Source organism: Dioscorea cayenensis, unplaced genomic scaffold (genome assembly GCF_009730915.1).
Source record: "Dioscorea cayenensis subsp. rotundata cultivar TDr96_F1 unplaced genomic scaffold, TDr96_F1_v2_PseudoChromosome.rev07_lg8_w22 25.fasta BLBR01000582.1, whole genome shotgun sequence".
In the NCBI taxonomy this organism is placed as follows: Eukaryota; Viridiplantae; Streptophyta; class Magnoliopsida; order Dioscoreales; family Dioscoreaceae; genus Dioscorea; species Dioscorea cayenensis.
Genome location: NW_024086973.1, coordinates 12,788 through 22,790, shown reverse-complemented (window position 1 = coordinate 22,790; position 10,003 = coordinate 12,788). Strand labels below are relative to the sequence as shown.

The 10,003-nt window shown below is 34.9% G+C and overlaps 2 protein-coding genes across 3 annotated transcripts; both read left to right on the top strand.

Annotated features, from left to right (window-relative positions):
- Positions 1-6,574: 6,574 nt before the first annotated feature.
- On the top strand, positions 6,575-7,156 carry LOC120254700 (putative RING-H2 finger protein ATL21B; the record flags this gene model as incomplete). Its single annotated transcript, XM_039262754.1, has 1 exon — positions 6,575-7,156. A coding segment is annotated over exon 1 (564 nt), but the record flags the coding sequence as incomplete, so codon positions are not given.
- On the top strand, positions 7,013-9,461 carry LOC120254697 (rust resistance kinase Lr10-like). Of its 2 annotated transcripts, XM_039262753.1 has the most exons (4): positions 7,013-7,086; positions 7,232-7,337; positions 7,913-8,100; positions 8,252-9,461. In XM_039262753.1, exons 3-4 carry the CDS (start codon positions 7,983-7,985, stop codon positions 9,394-9,396), a joined length of 1,263 nt encoding a protein of 420 aa, XP_039118687.1. In that variant the 5' UTR covers positions 7,013-7,086; positions 7,232-7,337; positions 7,913-7,982; the 3' UTR covers positions 9,397-9,461. The 2 variants fall into 2 exon arrangements, with proteins under 2 accessions (XP_039118687.1, XP_039118686.1); XM_039262752.1 differs by lacking the exon at positions 7,013-7,086 and having other exon boundaries at positions 7,127-7,337.
- The last annotated feature ends 542 nt before the right edge of the window (positions 9,462-10,003 follow it).

Here is a 10,003-nt window from a genome sequence, read left to right as displayed (position 1 = left end):
AGTATTAATTTAATTATGCATGCTTGTTAGAGGTCTAGGCAGACCCTCTAAATGCCACTTAGTCAAAGAAGTTATTTCTAATTGCAAAGCTGATATTGTTTGTTTTCAAGAAACTAAACTTCAATCCCTCCATAGTTCCCTATGGAGATTAATCGGAGGCAAACACATTGACTCTTTTGATTTCCTACCGGCCCAAGGTACTGCTGGTGGTATTATCCTTGCTTGGGACAGCTCGCAACTTACTGGACATTTAATTTATAAGGGATCCTTTACCATTTCCATTAAATTTACTAATCGCCTTGATAACTCCACTTGGTCTTGCACCAGCGTCTACGGGCCAAACTCCAGATCTTTTCGGCCTGATTTCTGGAATGAGCTCAGAACCCTAAAAAATCTCATCACAACTCCCTGGGTTATTTGTGGCGATTTCAACACGATTTTCTCCTTAGAAGACAAAAATAACGGTATCTTTATTCCTAGAGATATCACTGAATCCCAATGCATTCTAACTGAACTGGATCTTATTGACCCTCCCATTTGTGGAAGAAAATTCACATGGTCCAATGGGCAATCTAACCCTATCTGGGTCCGACTTGGTGATTCCTTTACTCTCATGATTGGACCTCCTTATATCAAGAACTTCTCATTTGATCTCCCCAGATTTGGATCGGATCATTCTCCCATTTGTCTCGATTTTGGACTGCACCAAAATAGATCCCGAATCTTCAAATTTGAGAAATTCTGGTATACCAACCCTAATATCATCAATCTTATTCAAGAATGGTGGTTGGATCCTAGCCCTGTTGGCTGTGGTGCGTTCATCTTTTCCAAAAAACTTGCACATTTAAAAGCCAACCTTCGCAGTTGGGCCAAGAACAATTTTTGTGCTTCAAAGATTCTCAAAAGCAATCTCCTCGCAGAATTACACTCCTTTGACATTATTAGTGAATGTAGACCCCTCTTAGAGGATGAATCCAACCGCCTTTCCCAAATTCGCTCTGAACTCTACAATATCTTAAACCAGGAAGAAATTTACTGGAAACAACGCTCCAGGATCACTTGGCTTAGAGAGGGGGATTCCAACACTAAATTTTTTCACCAAATTGCAAATGGCAGGAGAAATAGAAACCACATACCTCGTATTCTTCATAATGGCTTTTGGTTTGACGACAACGCTCATATTGGTAGAATTTTTACCGATCATTTTCGCTCTTTCTTTGGCACTCCTTTGCCAAATAGATTTCTCCTGGATTGGCACTTTCTTTTCGATTTCAAGGTTAGAATTGATCTCTCCCAGCTTGAACTACCTTTCACCACTGAAGAAATCAAACAAGCTGTTTTTGGCCTTAACCCTGACAAAGCCCCTGGTCCTGATGGATTCCCTATTTTCTTCTTCCAAAAACATTGGACCATCCTCCGGGGACACACTTGTTAAACTTTGCGAGGACTTCTTGAAGGCACAATCAACCTTGAGCGTATTAGTCGGATACATATTGCTCTTATTGCAAAAAATAATACGCCTGGCGAAGTAAAGGACTACCGACCCATCAGTCTTATCAATTCCACTTGTAAAATTATCTCCAAAATACTTGCTAATCGTCTCAATCATTTGTTATCGGTTTGCTTGTCGATGAATCTCAATCCGGATTTATTAAAGGCAGATGTATTGCGGACAACATTGTTGGTGCACAAGAAATTATTTTCAACTTACAAAAACACAAACGTCTTGGACATATTTTTAAAAGTGGACTTAGCTAAAGCCTTGATTCTCTTGATTGGAATTTCCTTCTCGAAATTCTTGCTGCTAGAGGCTTTGGACCTAAATGGATCTCCTGGGTTCATTCCATACTTAGCACTGCCAAGGCCCAATTCCTTATCAACGGATCTACTCAGGGCTACATTCAGTTGCAAAAGAGGTCGAGGCGAGGAGATCCCTCCTCTCCTACTCTCTTTGCCCTTATTCTTGATGTTACGGCGCTATGTTCTCCCATGCTCTCAAATCCAAAGTTACGGTGGGGATCCCCTTGAACCATTCGATAACATCTCGCCACCTCCAATATCGTCGATGATCTTCTTATCTTCACTTCTTTGGAGGGACGGGAAGATCTTCGTATCATTAAACTTATATTGTATCTTTATGAAGGCTCCTCCGGCTTATCCATCAATTTTTCAAAAAGTGCCTCTACTCCTCTCAACTACGGCTATCAACCCCATCACTCCTCGCCTAGAATCCTAAAACGCATGCACGTAGGGGTCTCCCAATCACCTACTTAGGTGTACCTCTCTCACGGTCGTGAGACCTAAGCGTATCGATTAGGGCGAAACTCGTTAACATGGTTCGCTCCAGGGCTCACCTCTTGGAATGCGACTACCTCTCACTTGGTGGACGCTTAACGCTCCCTTAACTCGTTCTCTCAACAGTCCCCGCTTTCATTTGGATGTCGGGTTTTCAAGCTCCCGCTTAGGTGATCAAAGATATTGATAAAATCCGGAGAGATTTCCTTTGGAAAGGCCCCAACTCGGGACCCAAAGGAGTCGATTGATTGCACGGAGTAGGATCACTAGACCTCGGGATATGGGAGGCTGGGGAATCCTTAACCTTCAGACCTTCAACAACGCTTTACTTGGAAAGTGGTGGTGGAAATTAACTTGTAATCCTAATAGCAGTTGGGCCAAAATCATCCACGCTAATTATTCCATAAGTGACAATCGTTGAGTCCTATCTCATACCCCCACCCGAAACAAATCCTTTTTGGGCGGGGGTGACTTCCACATTACCTCCTTCCGTTCTTGCATAACGAAATCCATCAGAAACGGCTCTAGCACTTCACTATGGTATGATCGTTGGCATCGTCGGGCTTCGTCTTAAAGATTGCTGGCCCGATCTATTCAATGATTGCACTGCTCCATGAATAACCATTAGACAATTCACGCAGTATCTAAACAACACCGAACTTTTATTTCCCACTTCCACCCCCAACATGTTATCTGCCCTTCTTGATATTATCCCCGATTGCTCCCCGGACTCAAGATGATGTTCACACTTGGACCCTTGGACGAAGTGGCACATTCATCTGTAAAAATCCTTTTATAAATTTCTCATTGATGGTGGAACACGCGACTCGCTTTATCCCCTTTTCGGAAAAAAATCACCGCCCAAGCAAAAATTACTCTCTCTCGTTGGCTTCTTTGGGGAGGACAAAATCCTTACTCTCTCTAATCTCTTCAAAAAGGTTATAATTTCCAAAAACTCCACCGACACTGTGTCCTTTTGCCACAATGCATCCGAAAAATCTTCAACACCTCTTCATCGATTGTGAATTTTCTAAACGCATCTGGGCACTCTTTTCACAAATTCTAGAAGCAAACTCTCTTCCACAGACAATCCCCTCTCTGTGGACCATTTGGATACCATCCTTAGCCCCTCAACACCGAATCCTTTGGGACCTCACGTCCCGTGCAATCCTGTGGAATATCTGGCTTGAAAGAAATATTCGCATCTTTCAATTGATTGCATCTTCGCATCTCAATATTATTTATAAAACTGCTAACATGCTTCTTTTCTGGTTCTCAACAGCAGCCGACAGACATCAACAAAGCCTCAATGAAGCTTCACAATCAATCAAGCGCTCGCTCAACTTTTTTAGCGCTAGAGCCTCAAATCCTACTGGCGATCTCGACCAAGACTACCGTCCGGCATAGTTACTTCTACTACTTTAATTGGGCACCCGAGATCGCCGGGATGGTGTCTTCGCCTCGATTGACTTCCCTCTACTTTTTGCCTCTTTGCTTTCTCCTCTAGACTTTTTCCTCACTGTGAGAGGTTTTAGCACTTTGACTTTTTGTTCTCATTTTAATAAATCGGTGGTTTATCCACTTTTATTCATTATGCATGCTTGATTTTTTTTTAATTAATCAAACTAATATTACAGGATTGCCTGATTTTTTTTTTTTAATGTAAGCATTGGATTTTTCAGCAGAAAGATTTCGATAAGGAACTCTGACTGTGAGAATCAATTAGAAAGATAATTGAAAGCAACAGTGACCAGGATGTTCTTTCATTAATGAAATGAAGACCTATACTAAACACGTATGCACTTGGAAGTCCAATTTCAAGAAGCTTATTTCCAAGCTCAAATGTGAAGATTTTATATATATATATATATATATAATTTAGGGCCTCTATCGTTCAATAACACTTTTTATATTTTCATTTTCTAAAATATAAGTTTTTATTTTAAAAATATTATTTATTTTGTATATTTCAAAAACAAGTTTTTAAGAAGTGAAAGCAAAAAATTACTTTATTATAAAGTAACATAAAATATAGTTAAAATAAATATTGTTTTGATTTTAAAATTTGTTACAGTATGCAACTTAATTTAGTTTTTCTTTTCAAACTATATTTATCGAATTAGTAATATAGCTAGAAATAAATTTTATGTGTGTATAAAACTATAATATCTAAATTTTATGAATTTATTTTAACCTCTTCATTTAATATAAGAACTAACACAATAAACACATCAATGGGGAATGAGGAGACTTGGCAACTTTCTTAGAAGTCTTCAGAGAGTTCATGCAGAAGTAATGGTGACAGAAATGGGCTGGCATTAATTGTTGAGATGAAGATTAATAAATAATAATAGCACAAGGACTTGAAAACCAAACTTAGTAGTCCAACCGAAATGAAGACTAGTAGTAAGCACTTGGAAGTCCAATTTGGAGGCGTTTGAGTTCTAACATCTTGTGTTGAACCGTAATAACTTCAAGTTATGGATACTTTCTTTTTCATATATAAAACGTTTACGGCCTCTTGATTTGTATATCTCTTTTTTTATATTATTTAAAAGATATTATTTTTGTTTTCTTGTATTTTACTAAAAAGAAAACAAGTGTTTTTTAATATATTTAAGAACAAGATTTTAAAAATAAAAACAAAAATATCATCCTATAATAAGTGCTAGCCGTCTAACTGTATTGCTCCCATTATAAAAAGAAAGTGTTCGATATTTAAGAAGTCTCGAGTTTAAGTTTTATTAGATGCAATGATATTGATAATAGGTCCCCAGTTGTGTTTGTGGGCGCTTGTTATCCAAACCCTATGTGGTTGGGTGAAGATGCTCAAACAGAGTGGTTAATTCCCCATTTGTGCACATGCCCTTGATGTATATAGCATTTATCGCTTCGGTCAGACAAAAAAAACTTACTATAAACTCATAAAAAATATAGTTAGATAAACATTGTTTCACACTTAGTTTATTCATGTATAATACATGAATTATATCTATACATAATTGTAAAAACAACATGAATTTTCACATACTTTAACACTTTTGCCTTTTAGGCTTCAACCCCCCTATCATCGAGTCCTACAGGTTTCGCCATTATTTGATATATATAATGTTTATTGCCTTTTCGGTTTTTTTTAATTAAAAATCTTGTTCTTAGACTATATAAATACAAGTTTTATAAAAAAAATTGAAATATAATAATTAATTTTTAATTAGTGGATACTTAATTAGTTCAATATATATATATATATATATATATATATATATATATATATATATATATATTTTTAATTATCATATGATCTCTAGTTTTTTTTTAAATCGAATTGTTATTTTTATACACTAACAACATAAGAAAGAAAAGGAATTTCTATCAAAATGAAACACATATGATCATGCATACGGAATTATGTATGACATGTGGAAAACTTTGTTTATTGACTTTAATTAAATTTGAAATGTAGTGAGAAAATTTGTATTAATTAATTACTTGTAAAATTTAAGGGACTAAGAAGTCACCCAAGATTTAATTAATTTGAAATATGAAAGAGATGGTGTTACATCATTCAATACCGTTGAAGTCCAATTTGGAGACGCTTAATTTCCAAGTCACATGTTGAAATCAAACTATGATAATAATATCATGTTATAGATTTCTTTATATATATATATATAAAATGTACATCTTTGGTTTTTTTTATAAAATGTCTTTATCTTAGACTATATAAATACAAGTTTTATAAAAAAAATTGAAATATAATAATTATTTTTTTTAATTCGTAGATATTTTATTCACTTTTATTAATATATAATTGGAATATAAAAAATACGGTTTATCATTGTATTAATTAAAATTTCTTTAGTATTTAATTAATTTAAGCTTTGGTTTCTCTATGTTTCCTTTTATATATTTTTCTGTTTTATTCTAATAAGCTACAATTTATTTATTTATATTAAATAAAAAAAACTTACATAGTTGACTTGGAAGTTATTTGGCATTTAATCTGAAATAAATATTAACATTGAATTGAAATGAAGATGGCCTTGAGTAGTTGAAATGAAGATTAATAACACGCGCACAAAGACTTTGAAAGTCCAAAAGACTTTGAAGGTCCAACTTGGCAGTCTAACTGAATTAATAATTTTTATAACATTTAAAAAAAACCGAATAATAGCAAGTTATGTATTTTTCTCTTTTGCAAAGCCTTTAAAATTTTATGATATATATATATATATATACATAAGGCAAAACTGCAGTATGATATTGTAGAAATGTAAACAATTATGTATTCAAGCATATGATGAATCTTCTTCCTTCACCTCTGCTCTCTGCCATTTTCCTCTTCATCTTGTTCTTCTTCTTTGATAGTAGTACTTTTGTCTCTGCAGCAGGAGATTATTGTGCTCCATCATCATGTGGGAACCTCACAAACATTAGACATCCTTTCCGTCTCAAAGACGATCCTCCCAACTGTGGCAATCCAAACTATGAGCTCACATGCGATCATATGAACCACACCATCCTCAGTCTGCTCTCCAACAGCTACTACGTCACCAATATCACATACTATGACAGAGATTATTTCTATGATGATGTCGATTTTGACATACAACTGATGTATGTTGGGATGGTGATCAAGTATAATAATGGCCGATGCAGCCATCTTCCCCCTCCGGCCTCTCATCTCACATTCTCTAACCTGAGTACTAACAAGTACTACATGACATACACATGGGTTACGTTGGTGAATTGCTCAAAAGAAGTGAAGAACAAGTCCATGCATAACTACTGGTCTGTGCCTTGCTTGAGCCACAATAACAACAACTCCTTCATCTACCTCGTCCCATCAAGGGTGTTGGTGCCCTTATGCCTTACTGCCGATTTATTGCCATGTTTCCCAATAATGATAATATTAATTGGTGGTATCCATATTCAGGACAAGAGTCAGTTGACATATTCAAGTTTCTAGCCAAGGGGTTCACTTTCCATCGAATACTTTCAAGATCAACCTCCATCCGATATTGCTTAAGAAAGTCCTTACGGTGAGCAATTTATTTCTGATTCTGAAAAATACTTAAATTAATTAACACCTAACTCCCATCTAGTTCTATTTAATTTACTCGCCACCACGAACAAAGTTTGATGTTTTAATTTGGATTAAAATGACTTTTCTATTATTATTATCTTTATATTAATCTCTTGTGTATTAGATATATAATATGAGATTACATTTTGTTTCTTAATAAATTAAAGATCATATTGCTTCGTTAAAACTATATATTTATATATTCCTTCTACTTTACAGAAAATCCCATATTTTATTTATAATATTAATTATATATATATAATACCTAATGAATTGCATTTTTCTTAGGTTCTTCTTTCCTATCCTAAGAATAAGAACTGAAAAAGACTACTAAAACAATACACAAGAAAAGAGCTAATTAAAAAAAAAAATTAATGCTAGTTAAACTATCATAAATTGTAATTAGGAGGTAATTTTATACTATTTTTCAAAAGTAGCATGTAAAACCCTCTCCCAAAAGAGTATGTGAATGTATGTTATATCTAGCTGCATAGCATATAAGTGGTAAATACAAACAATTCTTTGCAACAGGGAAACTCGTCAAGATATCACCGACCATAGAAATTCAATCAAACAACGAATTCTATCAATTGTACATGGAATGGAGTCAAATTTTCTCCGCTGTCTAGAAATAGACGGTAGTTGGAAGAATTACTATCTTGTGATATCAACCATATATATTGTGGTGGTAGTGTTACAAATTGCCAAAACACTGACAGGTATAAATCAAACGTCTCTAAATTAACCTCAATGTTTCAATGGTTTCCAATAGTTTCTCACTATTAATTTCTTCTTAAAAAAATTTTCCATTCATGGAGAGGATATAAAAATTTCATTTTATACTTATTTTAAATTTTATTTATTTGACAGTGATTGCAGTGTTGGGAAGATGTGTATTTGCCCCGTTAACTGTATGTGCTTTTCTTTTTAATAAATTGTACCAAATGATGTCATCCATTGATATTGTGGAAAAATTCTTAAGAAATCAACAAACTCTTGTACCTACTCGGTATTCATACACTGACATCATCACCATGACCAGTCACTTCAAAGAGAAACTAGGCCAAGGAGGATTTGGTTCTGTCTTCAAAGGCAGACTTTCTTGGGACAAACTTGTTGCTGTTAAGATGTTGACAAATTCTAAACACAACGCGGGTGAAGATTTCATTAATGAAGTTTCGACTATTGGCATGGTTCACCATATAAATGTGGTGAAACTAATTGGTTTTTGTTCAGATGGCATGCAGAGAGCTCTAATATATGAGTACATGCCTAATGGTTCTCTTGATAAGTTTATTTTCTCATCTAATAATGGCCCCAACCACAAATTCTCTCTAGACAAACTAATTGAAATTGCATTAGGAGTTGCTCGAGGACTTGATTATCTCCACAAAGGATGCGATATGCAAATTCTGCATTTTGACATCAAATCGCATAACATTCTATTAGACCATAACTTCAATCCAAAGCTTTCTGATTTCGGCCTCGCAAAACAATATCCAAAGAACAACAATTTGGTATCAGTCAGTGTTGCAAGAGGAACTATAGGATATATTGCTCCGGAGCTGATTTCGAGAAGTTTTGGTGTTATCTCTCACAAGTGTGATGTTTATAGTTTTGGTATGCTACTTTTAGAAATGACTGGTGGGAGAAAGAATGCAGATCTAAAAGCAGAGAATACAAGTCAAGTTTATTATCCTTCATGGATTTATGATAAACTTGTTAATCATACAGTTGATCATGACATGGTAGAAATTGATGCAAGTTTTGTGATTGATGAAAGAGAAAAGAAGTTATGCATAATAGGTTTGTGGTGTATACAGATAAGGCCATCAGATCGGCCCTCCATGAACAAAGTGATAGAGATGTTAGAAGGGGATGTTGATAGCCTACAAATGCCACCAAAACCATTTTTTTCAGAACCAACTCAAATACCTTCAAAGGTGTCATGCTTAAGCACTGATGATGGAGAATTAACGACCATCTCTGAAGATGCTAATGAGATAAATTATTGAGATTTTGTTGTATTATATGGTCAATAGTGTTTTGTGATCTTATAAAAAAATATTATGATATGTATTGCTAGTTTATATAAACTAATATTATATAAATATTCATTTAATTATGTGTGATTAATTCTAATTTTTTAAATTAATCAAACTAATATTACAGGATTGCTTGATGTTCCTTTTTTCCTATGGATCCATTAGATTTTCAGAAGAAAATTTTGACAAGCAACTCGATGATGAGTGTCAATTAGAAAGATAAAAGGGGGAATCCACATTTAGTATGTGTTTGAATAAAAAATCATTCTTATTTGGTTCCCTTCAAAAATCAATTAAAAGAATTTAATAAAAAAAACCATGTATCATCCACAACTAGGGGTGTAAATGATACACCTCTCACTGCAAGTCTACGTGGCTCGATTCGGTGAAAAGCTCGAACTCGGCTCGGTCGACATCGAGCTCGGGAGCTCGAGTAGCTCAGTGAGTAGTCGAGCGAGCCGAGTTCGAGTATTGTGATCTTGGCTCGAGTGCTCGCAAGCCTAATCGAGCATGTATGTATATATATAATATTAGATTTATTTGATAAAAATCAGGGGAAAAACTTTCGAGCTCGAGT

Bases quoted from the DNA above. Each gene is read 5' to 3' on its own strand.
- LOC120254697 (XM_039262752.1), top strand. From the start codon at position 7,162: ATGCCTTACTGCCGATTTATTGCCATGTTTCCCAATAATGATAATATT. The intron at 7,338-7,912 runs GTGAGCAATTTA...TCTTTGCAACAG, and splicing joins TGCTTAAGAAAGTCCTTACG to GGAAACTCGTCAAGATATCA. The intron at 8,101-8,251 runs GTATAAATCAAA...TTTATTTGACAG, and splicing joins AATTGCCAAAACACTGACAG to TGATTGCAGTGTTGGGAAGA.